This window comes from Lucilia cuprina, chromosome 5, assembly GCF_022045245.1.
Source record: "Lucilia cuprina isolate Lc7/37 chromosome 5, ASM2204524v1, whole genome shotgun sequence".
NCBI lineage: Eukaryota > Metazoa > Arthropoda > Insecta > Diptera > Calliphoridae > Lucilia > Lucilia cuprina.
In genome coordinates, this window is record NC_060953.1 from 29,380,426 (window position 1) to 29,395,292 (window position 14,867).

At 35.8% G+C, this 14,867-nt stretch overlaps 1 protein-coding gene and 1 long non-coding RNA gene across 3 annotated transcripts in view; one reads left to right on the top strand and one right to left on the bottom strand.

The window, feature by feature from the left end:
• Window positions 1-11,821, bottom strand: part of LOC111687888 — a 112,060-nt gene extending 100,239 nt beyond the window's left edge. The window contains exon 1 of one of the 2 annotated variants that reach the window (XM_046953253.1): window positions 11,271-11,821. In XM_046953253.1, coding sequence (XP_046809209.1) covers window positions 11,271-11,512 — 242 coding nt within the window. In that variant the 5' untranslated portion in view covers window positions 11,513-11,821. The remainder of the gene's footprint in view (window positions 1-11,270) is intronic. The other variant, XM_046953252.1, reaches the window with a different exon arrangement.
• Window positions 5,738-9,838, top strand: LOC124420451. Its single transcript, XR_006941217.1, has 3 exons — window positions 5,738-6,258; window positions 6,323-6,537; window positions 9,778-9,838. It is a non-coding gene; the product is annotated as an uncharacterized LOC124420451 (long non-coding RNA).
• Window positions 11,822-14,867: the final 3,046 nt, after the last annotated feature.

Consider the following 14,867-nt stretch of genomic DNA (forward strand, 5'->3'; position numbering starts at 1 on the left):
GATCACAGTTATACGTTACACAGTACATATAGATAATATGTTTAATGAACTCTCTCAAGCAAGATGGGAAAATGAGCCTACTTGTACTCACACAAAGAAGATATCGTCAAAGCGTGATAAAGAGCGCACGCGCCATCTTCTACGATACAGCCGAACCGAACTCAGCAAAACTATAGCTGTCATCACTGGACACTGTAAATTTGTCAGACCTGCGCGATTTCCATTAATTTTGCATTAACATTAAATTAAAAAAAAATAATTTTATGTAAAAATTATTACATTAACATTAAATTTGTAAAATTTAATGCATTAAATTTCCATTAACATTAAATATTTTTGAATTTAATGCATTTATTTTACATTAACATTAAATATTTTTGAAATTAATGCATCAATTTTGCATTAACATTAAATATATCTGAATTAAGTGCATTAATTTTACATTAACATTAAATAAGCAATAAAATTAATGCATTAATATTCCATTAACATTAATATATACAAAAATTCATAAACATAAATAAAAATACAGCACAAAAGACCTCGATCTAACTAAATACAACTAAAATTAAATAGGTTAAAGTCCTTTCTAATAACTTCTATATTCCATTCAAACTTGTGTGTTTTAAATATGATATTTATATAAGATTCAACAGACAAAATAAACTAAAAAAAGGAATATCTGGGAATATGTATTATCGAGAAAGGACTTTAACAAAATAAACTAAAAAAGGAATATCTGGGAGGTGATACTAATCTTCTAATATGTATTATCGAGTATAGGACTTATTAGAAAGGACTTGAACACATTCAATTTTACTTGAATTTAGTTAAACCGAGGTCTTTAGCGCTGTATTCTTATTTTTATAAATTATTTTATACATTAATGTTAATGGAAAATTAATGCATTAATTTTATTATTTATTATTTAACGTTAATGGAAAATTAATGCATTAAATTCAAAAAAATTTAATGTTAATGAAAAATTACAGTGAACGTCCACCAGTACGAATTATATAGTGTCAGGCCCTTTCGTAGTACCGAAAAATTCGTATTATTGAACAACACATTTTGTATGTTTAAATTCAAATAATACACATATTGGATTTTTTATTTTTCTTTTATGTGTATTATTTCAAATAAATTTCTTGTACATAAACAGGCATAAAACGGACATATTTACTTATACGAATCGTTAACTTTGAAAGTATCGTGAGTCCAATGGTTGAAATGATATATAGAAGGTTTTAAATTTTAATGTTTTTAAAAATATGTGTGCCAAAGACAATTTGCATGTACATATCTGTTCTAAAATGTATTAAACATGTTCAGATTACATACAATTTTTATTAGAAACTTGAATGGAATATACCACTTTCAAAAACAATTCTCTAATTTAAAAATTTCTCTTAAAATTTACATACATACATACATACATACATACATACATACATACATACATACATACATACATATATACATAATGCAATAAACTTGCATTAATATTAATTTTTTTTAATGTAGAAAAAATTGTTAATGCATTAAAACATTTAACGCATTTATCCCAGGTCTGAAATTTGGTAACCACGCAATGCGACTTGGATAACCTTATAATGACTACTGCAGAAGCTGTCAAGACGAGGAAGAAGAGGAATCAATAGAACATCTTCTTTGCCACTGTCCGGCACTGGAGAACATCCGACTTCGGTATCTAGGACATCGATTTCTGGAGGAAACCTCAGAGTTATCAGGGACTAAAATAGATAACCTTACTGCCTTTATCAGGCACTGCGGTTGGTTTGGCGACTCAAATTCAAATAGCACTGATCAGTAGTTTATTCGAATCCGAGACTCTTTTCCGTTTAAGTACTTAATCTCTCTCTGACTATCTTATCTCAGTCTTTCAGTGTCCTCTATTACTATTAACACCCCCTTAATTTCTTGCCACTATCTTTCTTACCATAACTTTCAATGTCCTACTCCTCCTTCTTTAATATATTTACAGGTATCACAAAGGGACCAAAAGGACCCACGTGTGCATCTATTGCAGCCTGAACAACCAACAGAGGGCTCAGAGGGGAGTAAGGGCAAATATGGGCCTATCCTTATAAATTTTGGTAGAGAAAATTATGTCTACTTCAAAGTTATTTATGTAGATTTTTATCGTTTTATTAGAAATTATAAGTGAATTTTGACCTTCAAGACATGAGGTCAAATGAGGCCCGATCACTATAAAAATTAGTAATATCATTAATCGTCCTATAAAACTAAGTTTTGCAGATTTTTGTTGACATAATAGAACATTTAACGTAATTTTGAGCCTAAAGGCCCGATTCGGGGAGTACGGTTGTATGGGGGTTAGGCGAAATAATGAACTGATTTTAACCATTTTCAATAGCGTTCGTCTTTACCTTGAAAATTGGGACCTGTAGCGTGCGCACAAGGTTTATATGGACACACAGACAGACGGATATAACTAAATCGACTCAGAAAGTGATTTTGAGCCGAGTGGTAAACTTTAAGGTGAGTCTAGAACCAATATTTTTGGCTGTTACAAACATCAGCTCCCCACTATAGTGGTGTAGGGTATAAGAATCTTAAATTGTTACTGCCAAATCCTAAAGAACTTCATTACTAATGAATTTAAACTAAAATAAAACGTAAGGACGCCTGGTGAAAGTAAAACAAATGAGGTGCATCACATGCTCTAAGAGGATTTTAAGAGTAATTGGAAATACTATTTATCCCTAAAGAACCGAAAATGATTATTTATAGCAAAATTATCGACTGCAATTGTTGCAGGTCATCTCATAGTATTGGACGGACTTAATGACAAACTTAAAGAACAACTTTATAAAAAATTCTGTGGCAATGAAAAGTAATTTTGGATTTTTTTAACTGTAACAAACCCGGCAGTGCCTTGTTCTAAGACAATTTCGTTCTTAGTAGGAATTATTTAAGAAATTAAAATTTAATCAATATACAAACAGTAATGGTGTTTTTCTCTTTAAATTTTAATTTTTCTCTATAGACCTATTATTTTATCCAAACATGAAAGAAATAAATATTAAAAACATGAATGCATTTTTACAATATAGATTCCCTCTAGTGCAAATCTTATTTTTTAATCACACAAAGTATTGCCAGATTAAAAAATGCAAAAGTATCCATATTGAAGTAAATTTTTAAGACTTATATTGCTTTTTATGTATGTATATGTATAAACATATATGAAAGTTGTATTAAATTTTGGTAGGATATACTCTTGAAAATGTATTAATTGTACTTTAGTTTTTATACTCAATTCAATATAAATTTTCTATCGAATTAGTTTTTAAGAAATTTGTATAATGTTGGAAAAAAGGAGCAAATTAAGCGTTCTAATCCCGCAGATTTTTAGAGTTTTTTTACTACCTTGTAGCATTTTACGTTCTGAGAGCAGTGATGAAAAAAAAAATTATCCGCTTTATTAGGGCCCGGGAGTTATGGGCCTCCAAAGTTTTGATATATAATTGCATATTTCTTGATCACTGATAAACAAATATGGTCGATATGGGTATCATTGAAAAGGTCTTTGAAAGCTTTCCATTGATGTGTAAGATGACAAATGTCATTAACCCATTGAGAGCCAGGAACAATTTTTATGACTTTTTCTTTTGACTTTTTTTTAATAAAGTACCGTTATCTCTAAAACATACCGATATAACGGTACCTCGTCTCACATAAGAGTTTGTAGACATCATTTGGGGCTTTCCTTTGATATATGTTTGAAAGCTATAACCCATGAAATGCAGGAGTTATTTAAGTTTAAAATTTCATATTTTAGTAAATTTTATAAATCTCAAGTGCTTATTATTTTATACGGTCGATATGGGTATCAGTGGATATGTCTCTGATATACCTTTCAACTGATGTATGTTGTAACTTATATCATTAACCCATTGAGAACCAGGATCAATTTTTATATATTTTTCATTTAATTTTTTTACAAAAGTACCGATATCACAAAAATAAACGATGTAAGGGTACATCATCTAACATGAAATTGTGTAGATAACAGTTGGAGTGTGGAGTTGTCAGATCTCCCATCGGACGCGTCCCAGGTGGCGGATAGGGGGAGCTAAGCATGGTCTTTTTCGACACATTGGACATAATGGTCGAAAACGACGATGCTAGCTCGAGATAAGGCAGACCTGACTAGATACATTTTTGACAAATGGTCTAACAAGCCTGTCATATCTAGATGAGTGCATGAATCAGGACAATCTTTTATCACATCAGTGGATACATTTTTGACAAATGGCCTACTGATATGTAAAGAGATGGTAGAGTGCTGATATGATTTATGGTACATCTGATAACAGGCGGTCATATATGATAACAGGACTTCTCCTGTTCCCCATGCACAAATCCGCGGACCAAAACTGTCAACCCCACCCCCATCCCCATATTTCCCAATCCACCTAGTTTATCCCTCTTCAATCCAATCCCAAGAACCCATTCCCTCATCCCCCACTTGTAAGGTTAAGGTGGTTGGAAGCAGTGCCGAGAACCTGAATGGCTAGTTAGTGGTTAAAGAGGACTAGTCGTTAACAGCTCCCCTCCGATGCCAGAGCACGGATCGGTTGTAATGCTTAGCCTAGCCCACGTACGCCGTCCCTGCGTGGGTCGTCCACCCATTACGCGCCTACTCGTGGGAATCACATGGAGAAAAAAACAAATAAACAAACAAAAAACAAACAACCCGTGGAAAGCCAGTTGGGGAAACCTAAACTGGTGGACTGCAAACAGCCTGCTATACAACCTTCTGGTGATAGCACGGCTGAACGCATCGAGGAAATCTTGTCCGTAGTGGCAAGCACCTCATCAGCTGCACAAGCCTTAGCTGGTACGCCAGCAAATACCCCTGCCTCGGGCACTGCGGACCAAGCAGTGACCCCCGCGACTTCTGGACAGGTTGGATCGTCGAACTCGATGTCGGGTCCAACTAATGCCCCCTCAACCGCCCTCACGGCTAACGAAAACCCCCTAGTCGCAAAGATCCATCTAGGAAGGCTTTTGTTCAAAGGCGTGCCGCCATGCGTTTAGTCGAGCGACTTGGAGTTAAGTCGGTCGATAAGCTTACCACGGACGAAAAATCGTCCCTAGATTGGGCTAAAGCCCTACTGGCTCAGCCGGAGTGTTCTGACCCTCCTACAACCTCAGATGCAGCGGCCTAAACGGCAGCGATCGGAGGAAGAACATGCTCTCCAGGCAGTCCCACAGCCGAAGACTAAACGTCAGAAGCAGTTCGAGACTCGTATAGTCAACAGACCCTACAGCGAAGTTGCCAAAAACCCGCTGGTTAGGGCCATTGTTGACAAGAGTGTCAACGACGGAGCTATCTCCCATTATAAATGGTTGATAATCCGTCAAAAAATGCTGGAGGTGTATTGGAAAATTCTCAAAGAGAATCCCGGTCCATCTCCGCAGAATGATGATGCTGGCTGGTACCAAGGTCACATCAAACTGCTGGCGTGCACGAACGAGCGCTCAGCAAACTTGCTTAAGTTGGCGGTTACGTCTATAGGGGAAGTGTGGCCCGGCGCGAAACTTGACGTGATCCCGGTTAGTGAGATACCTCGCAGACCGAGATCAATCACGGTTATTCCGGCGGAACCACACGAACCAGAGGCGATTCTGGCGTACCTTCAGAGTGGAAACCCTGACCTACCTACCTACCCACAATTGGAAGGTAGTCAAGGTCTCCGAACCTGAAGGTGCTAACAGAAAGGCGGTCGTGGTCCTTAATAAGGAATCGTTGCCGTTACTCCGAGAGAAGCAAGGCAAAGTATACTACGGATTTGATAGTATCAAGCTGCGCGTCTACCGGGGTGACGACAAACTAGACCCCAAACCGGTAAGCACGGACGGAGGAAAGGTAGACGATACCACTAACTCTGACGACCAAATGGACGCCCAATCAAGTACAGACTTGATTGGGAATCTATTTGATAGCCAGGGCGAAGTGATTGACGAAGACGAGCTTCTGAAAACAGACCCAGAAGACGCCGACGTCACAATCGTCTACGACCCTGACCAAGATGAAGGTGATCCAAGTGAACCTTCACCACTCTAAAGCAGCTTCAGCTGCATTACACCTCCACCTTGGATATCAAGGGGAGGATATAGCGTTGATCCAAGAGCCGTGGACCCATAACGGCAACTTACTTGGAATCAACGTAAAAGGCTTTAAAATACTGTACGCAAAAGGCACAGGTAACATTAGATCTTGCATACTTGCTAAAAGCACCCTAAATATCTTCATTGTATCTGATTACAGTGATGAAGATACAGTAACCGCAGCATGGGAGACAGAGGAATCCACAATGTGGATCCTCTCCTGCTATATGGCGCACGACCAGACAGACCCCCCGCCAAGTAACACGGTCGTCAGGGCAGTAAGTGCAGCAAACGGAAAACGCATCCCTGTTATTATAGGCGCAGATGCAAACGCACACCATACACTATGGGGTAGCACCAACATCAACACACGAGGTGAGTTCGTATTAGACTTCATTTTAAACCATAATCTTGAAGTAGTAAATAGAGGTTCAGAACCTACATTTGTAGTTGCAAATAGACAAGAGGTACTGGACATAACGCTTGTAAATACAAGTCATTCGCACATAATCCGAAACTGGAAAGTATCGGAAGATTGTTCCTTTTCAGATCATAGATATCTCGTATTCTCGATAGAAAAAACACAGGAAAGGAAAACTCCCTTTCTAAACAGAAGAAAGACAAGATGGGAAGAACAAAATCGAATCCTGACAAGTCTTCTTCAAAATACGCCGGAAATAAACAATACAGCAGATATTGATAGAGCTGTAGACAACCTTACACGCTCTCTTAATCAAGCAACAAGAAGAACATGCAAACCTTCGATACCAAAGGGTAAAAGTAAACCTCCTTGGTGGTCCTCGGAAATAGCGAAGACTAGGAATAGATGTCGCAAACTTTTCAATGAGGCCAAAAGATCAGGTGAATGGTCCACATATAAAGCCTCATTGAACAAATTTAAGAATCAGGTTAGGAATGCTAAACGCTGCTCATGGAGAAGCTTCTGTGGTAGCATCGAAAGCTCTTCAGAGACAAGTCGTTTATGCAAAATCCTGTCTAAATCACAAACCGTTCAAGGCTACATCCAAAAGCAAGACGGTGAGTGGACAACGAGTGGACAAGAATCCCTACAGGAATTAATGGACACTCATTTCCCAGGTAACTTACCATTAGATACTACAATGGAAAGACCACAAACGTACTGTCAAACCCGATCGGAATCACTATAGACGAGGGAATGATAAAATGGGCAATAAACAGCTTTAACCCATATAAGTCACCGGCCCGGACGGCATAATTCCAGCTGACCTGCAATATATGCAGAATTAGTTATACCATGGCTACTTGAAATATTTCAAGCCTGTCTTACATGGTCATACGTACCAGAACAATGGACCAAATGCAGTGTGACGTTTATCCCCAAAGGAGGAAAAACAACGCACATTAAGGCAAAAGATTATAGGCCCATAAGTCTATCATCGTTTCTGCTTAAGACCCTAGAGAGGATCATTGACGTCCACATAAGATCGTCAATAGATCCTATGCTCCTATCTCCCTCACAACATGCCTACACCAAAGGCAAATCAGTTGAGACGGCCCTATACTCACTAGTGGGACATATAGAAAAGTCCTTGGAATTTGGTGAATACACGTTAGTGGCCTTTCTGGACATAGAAGGAGCCTTTAACAACGTCAAACCCGACATCATCATATCAGCTCTAGAAGAGCTCGGTATTGAGACATCAGTGATTAAATTCATAAAAGACCTTCTTCAACACAGGATTATCCGTTCTAACATGGGAATGGCATGTATTCAAAGAATGGCAATCAGGGGCACACCTCAAGGTGGAGTCCTATCACCACTTTTATGGAATGTGGCCATAAACAGCCTACTAATGAAACTGGACAACCAAAGATACAAGACTGTCGCTTACGCAGATGACGTTGCGGTAGCAGTATCAGGTTTCCATCTGAATACGATATCTCAAAGACTCGAATCAGCACTCAATCTACTAAGTAAATGGAGCGTTGATAGTGGTTTGAGTGTAAACCCTAGTAAAACCGAACTTGTACTCTACACCAGGAAATACAAGATCGAAAATTTTACCCTACCTCGACTAAACGGAGTCGTACTCTCACTTTCGAACAGTGCGAAATACCTAGGGGTGATACTTGATAGTAAACTATCATGGAAGGAAAATATCACAGCCAGAGTAAACAAAGCCTTAATGGCAATGTACATTTGCAAGAAGGCCATAGGAAAAAGATGGGGACTAAATCCCAAACTGGTAAATTGGATCCATGAAGCGGTTATTAAACCTATTCTCTTTTACGGGGCTGTCGTCTGGTGGAAAGCACTGGACAACAACTCCAATTGTATACTTCTTGATAAGGTACTAAGAAGGATAGCAATCCTCATAACAGGAGCACTGAGAACAACTTCAACCAAATCTCTATTCGCTATGCATAATTGGATCCCAACGGATCTGATAGCCAGAAAACTGGCACTCATCACTGCCCTCAGCTTGGACACACAGGCCATACGGCCATGCGGCTATTATGAGGGAAACATCTTTCCTCCCGGGCAATATTGATTACTGCATACCCAAACCTTTCCTCCGTAGGGACTTCGGATACACAATATCCGAAAACTCTACACCGGAGGATAACAGTTCCCCAAGAACCCTCCTGGTATATACGGATGGTTCTAAAAAAGGGAACGAGTTGGAGGTGGCATTTTTATCCCTGAATTTGGAACTAAAATAAGCTTTAGGATACAGAATAAATGTAGTCCACTACAGGCTGAACTATCAGCCATAAAAAGAGCAGCAAATTGGCTTTGGTACCACAGAATATCAAACAGAGATATTCAAATTTGTACCGACAGCCAAGCTGCTATCAAATCCCTGATTGGTGTATATACTACATCTAAACTAGTCCAGGAATGCCGGGCATCCTTAAACAGGATGGCGAGACATTCAATAATCGTGCTCAAATGGGTACGGGGACACGGGGATTTGACTGGCAACTATATCGCTGATGAATTAGCGAAACTAGGAGCCTCAATGTCCGACAGAGACATAGACATCTTTTGCGGAATACCGCTAAAAGCTTGCAAGACCATAATAGATGGAAAGTTCTATGAAATTTCTCAGACAAGATGGCGTAATGAACCAACTTGTATCAATACAAGGAAGATATGGCCAAACTTGGACAGTAAACGCACGTCATATCTTCTACAACTAAACCGCCCTCATATCAGCAACCTTGTTGCTGTCATTACGGGGCATATCTCATTGGGAAACCATGCAAGAAGACTTGGAATTCCCCACAACGACTTCTGTAGAAGCTGTCAAGACGAAGAGGAGGAAGAATCCATCGAACATCTTCTCTGTCAATGCCCGGCGCTAGCGGACACTCGATCCGTATATCTAGGAAAACGACTATTTGATGACTTGTCAGAACTATCCAATCTAGGACTGGATAACATAAATGCCTTCATCAGGCACAGTAACTGGTTTTAGGACCACCAAGCCATAATTAAGGCACTCACTAGTCCGCAAGGACAGACCTCTCAATCTTCTCCTCCACTTCAATTACTCTTCTATGACTTAATCCTAAACTATCTTCTACTATCCTCTACCCTCTTTCTTTTATATTTTATTATCTTTACAGGTATCACAAAGGGACCAACAGGACCCAAGTGTGCGTCTTTGCAGCCTGAATACCTAACCTAACCTAACCTGGAGCTTTTTAGGATATACGTTTAAATTCTGTAAGTTATGAAGTCCAGGAGTTTTTTAAGTTAATTCAGAAAGTAAGCATATCTAGGTGAAATGAATTATTAAACAAAGAAATTGGTTTCACTTTTTGATGAAATGACGGTAATGACGGTGAAATTTTGTGAAATGAGAAATGAAATGAAGGTAAAGTTTGGTGAAATGTTTTAATTGAGGGAAATAATTAAACACTTCGCCGCAGGCGAAAAATTATTTCAAAAAAATCGCGCGATTTTTTTGAAATAATTTTTCATTTTTAATATATATGTATGTATTTATGTATGTATACCATTAGAAAAAAGTTAAAAATAGTCGAAAAAAAATCAAAAAGTAGGAAAGTCGGAAAAGGTCGAAAACTCGAAAATAGTAAAAAAATAGTCAAAAATTTTAAAAAAGTGAAAAAAGTCTAAAAATCGTAAAAAGTTAGAAAAAGTCGAAAAAAGTCAGAAAAAGTCAAAAAGTCGACTATTTATAAAATACTAAAAGTCTAAGTGTCGTCTTTTTATCTAACTTCTGCATTTCATGAGTTAAGTCTTTCAAACATATAACATATGAAAGCTTATAATGTTCTCTATAAAATTTCATGTGACATAAAGTACATTTATATCGATTTTTTCGAGATAACGGTACTTTAGTAAAAAAAAATAAGAAAAGAAATATATACAAATTGAACCTTGCTGTCAAAGGGTTAATGATATAAGTTAAAATATACATCAATTGAAAGGTATTTTAGAGACCTATCCACTGATACCCATATTAACCATATCAAAAAATAAGCACTTGAGATTTATAATTACATAATAAAAATCAAAATTTACGAATATATAAAAGTTTAAACTTAAATAACTTCTGCATTTCATGGGTTATAGCTTTCAAACATATATCAAAGGAAAGCCCCAAATGTTGTCTACAAACTTTTAAATGAGATGAGGTACTGTCATATCGATATGTTTTAGAGATAACGGTAATTTTTTAAAAAAAAGTCAAAGGAAAAAACAAAAAAATTCACCCTGGTTCTCAATGGGTTAATAATATTTGTCATCTAACCCCTCAGTGGAATGCTTTGTCAAAGACCTTTCCAATGATACCCATATCGACCATATCCATTTATCAGTGACCATATCCATTTTTTTTTGCAGGGGAAAAAAACTGTCTAAGACCCATTTTGCATTTTAAATTGGAAAGAAGTGCAGTCTAGTTTTTTATACCGGCTTTAAGGCATGAAATCAATCTTATTTCACGAAATGATAGATTTTTAATGGATTCAGTCAAATTACTGCCACTGTTCTTGTTGGATCTTACTAAAACACGTTTTTGCTTTCCATTCAAAGCTGGTCTAAAATACATATACATACATGCTTGTAAACACTATATACTATATACTATTACCATTTTATAGATTTGTTTTTATATATAACTGATATTTTATTTCTTCTTATTAGTGAGCTCAACTCCTTCTGCTTTTGATCCATTCTCCACTTGGGTTGTTTGTTCCTGTCGCTGTAATCACCAGAAGGAATATTATAATCCTGTGCTCTAACTGCATCATTCATAAGAGCGTCATCGTCGTCATCATCATCACTATATTCATCACTACTAATAATGTGCTCCTTTTCATAGTAGAGATCCATTCTATGAATGTTAAACCTGGACTCGCGCGTTCAATTCATATAAACATATACTACAATCAATATGTAAATTGTTGTTTGCGGATTGACGATTAAAGGTGTGTATACCCTTAAACAAAATTTTTTAATTGCACTTGCGATATTAATTGCTAAACTGTGTAAATACAAATTCAAAACGTTTAATTATTCAATAATTATTCGCGAAACAACCAATTCTGTTTAAAATATCCCATAAATATTTTTCATCAAACAATGAGGATAATTTAATTAATATGTATACTCCAGAGCCCTGAGCCGACAAATATTAATGACGGCGGCGACTGATACCAAATATGTCGGCGGCGGCTTAAAATCGACAGTAAGCCTACAAAGTTTTCAACCAATGTTGCCAACATTGGTCAAGCAAAACGCGCGCAAAAAAATTAAAAAGGGGTAAAAAAGCGTAATTTTTTAACTGAAAATGGGTAAAAAAGCACTAACGTTTTTTCAGTCAAATATTGTTTATTTTAATAAAAATTGCACATTATTTCGCTCATTTCCTACAAGACTCCAAAATTCGTTTTTTAGAACATTGGGCTGCAAAACAAAACATGCGTCATACTAAAGTCTTTCACCGGTGTGAGTAAGATTTTTAGTAACGTAAGAACTAAAACTAATGTTTGACGAATATTAGATAAATAAGATGAGAATTTTAAAAATAGTAAAATGTCAAAAAACATTCAAACTGACAGGCACACACCAACTGGCCAACCGATCTACCCACACCCAAATTGTAAAATTTTACAAAACTTATGAAATATATTTTTTTTTGCAAAATCTATATATATTATTTTTAAGTTTTTTGAGTTCTGGAAAAATTGTTAATTTCACTGATAGTGAATAACATAACTTATTTTAAAGTATTTTGAATATTTTGTTTTTGAAGAATATTTGCTTTTGTACATTTTGTACATAGATTTTGTTTTGTTGGTCAGTTATAGACCAATCGTCATAAAATTCGGCATAAAGAATTATAATAAAAAATAATGAAGTAATCATGGAGGCTTTATATATGAGGGATAGATTCAATTGTGTAAAAAAATTATATAAAACTTATTTTTTGTCAATTTTCATCGCTGTACTCATATTTTTAAGGGGACCTTAATAGTGGGTAGGGTACGTTACCGATAAATCCGAATTAAATTCGGTAGGAAGATTACATTTGTATAAAAGTAGTTTATTTCGAATTTCTCCGCTAAACACGTATTTTTAAGTCAGTAATGAGCGTTAAAATCAATTTTTGAAGGTGACCATATGTGGGGGTAGGGTCAATTATGGACCGATTGCCGTAAAATTTGCTAGAGAGATTTTGGCTTATATAAAACATATTTATGTAGAATATTTTTATGTCGGTAATGAGTATTAATGTCATTTGGTAGAGAAATTTTGATGCATATAAAAATTTGTGGAAAAATTTAACTCGTTTGCTCTTTACGTTCTAACCCTATCGTGCTTTCAACAGACAGACGGACGGACAGATGAACAGACGGATGGACATGGTTAGATCGCCTTAGAATTTAATAAGGACCCAAAATATATACGACCAATGTGTTACAAACGGAGTGACAAAATCAATATACCCCACTCATCTTGGGTATATGTTGGGTATAAAAAGCACTAAATGCACTGCCATAAAATTAGAAAGCACCACTCAAGGCGAATTCATATAAGGTGGTGTTAATCAATCAGCTGATAATTTTTTTTTTAATTCGCCTGGTTTTCCTAGCTGTCAATGTTTGTTATTGCTTACATTTTTATATTTAAAAATTTCCGTTAAACAGAGAAAAACTTCGTTAATATTTTAAATAATTTATGTAAGAAATCTGAAAATACCAAACATGTCGTAAACAAATATAATTTTATTTAAATAATGGCATAATTGGTATGTATACAAATATGTTATTTAAGAGAAATATTTTTTCTATTAAATGTTAACATATTACAAAATATTGTTTTATATTTTATATAAAAATTGTGTAGATAACGTGATTAACTAAAAAAAATCTCTTCCGGAACACTTAATATTAAGAAACGCATACGAAGTATTTACCCGGCTGGCGGCAACTGACTTCTACGTTATGGCTTAATTTTGAAATCTATTAAATGTTAACAAATTAAACAATATTGTTTTATATATACACTATGTTGATAAAAAGATTAACTGAAAAAAGTCTGTTCCGGAACGCTTTATATAACAAAACCCATATGAGGAATTTACCCGTCCCGCGGCTGCACCATTATGGCCAAATATTGAAAATTACTCCGCCGGAGTAGATTTATACATTCGCAACAAGTATTCATTCCTTCGTAATATAATATTTTCATGAATATGTACTTTTTTTTTGTTTATTTTTCACAAAAAATGAAGTTTTACTTAACTTAAGGCACTTACTTAAATTTTGCAAATTAAGCTGCCGGAATAGAATTTTTCGATGGAAACAAACATTATTCAATTCAGAATATATTTTCCTCACAAATTTTAATACCTTAATCTTTATTTTTAATATAATATAAACATTTTACAAAAATTTTTCATTAAATGAATTCTCCGTACATATGGTTTTTGACATTTACGAAAACCAAAAGCAAAAACAAAATACATGGGAAATGTTGTTGTTGCAGAACTGCCACCACCTTATCTGAATTCGCCTTGGCACCACTTTAGTGCCTTTTTGAAGAAAGGCACCATGAGCAAAATTTTCCGCGTTTGGCACACCAAAAAGCACCGCAAATAGTGCTAAAAGCACTAAGTTGGCAACACTGTTTTCAACTATATTTAGTTTGACCTTGTCCACACTAGGAAACTTTTGTCGAGAAACTTTTTCTTAATTCTCTTTTGAAGTTTCCACACATAGAAACTTTTGTTTCAGAAACTACGTATTAATTGCATTGATTTGTTGTTGTACGAATGAGAATAATAACAAAACAAGTTTCCGAGTACGAGAAACTCCGTACCGCGAGTTTCTCTTTCTCTCTCACGCAAAATCAAAAGTTTCCCAAAAATGTTTCCTAGTGTGGACAGGCAGTTTTTAAATTTTCTACAATTTTAAGTATAAACGGAAACCGAGAGATCAGAAAGTGTGATTTTGGAGCAAATATTTATTTATTCACATGCGTATATTTTACTTTATTAGTTAGATGCGTTTTGAATTCTTATTGAGTTTAAAATAATTCTTTCATAAGACATTTCTAGTTTTCCTAAAATATTGGGAAAGGTTTCCTGATGAGCTGGCTTAAGCAACCGGCGAAATGCGCATAGGAACTAGCTTCCCCACCATCAATACATTACAGTGAATTTATTTAAAAATTGGGGTTGAAA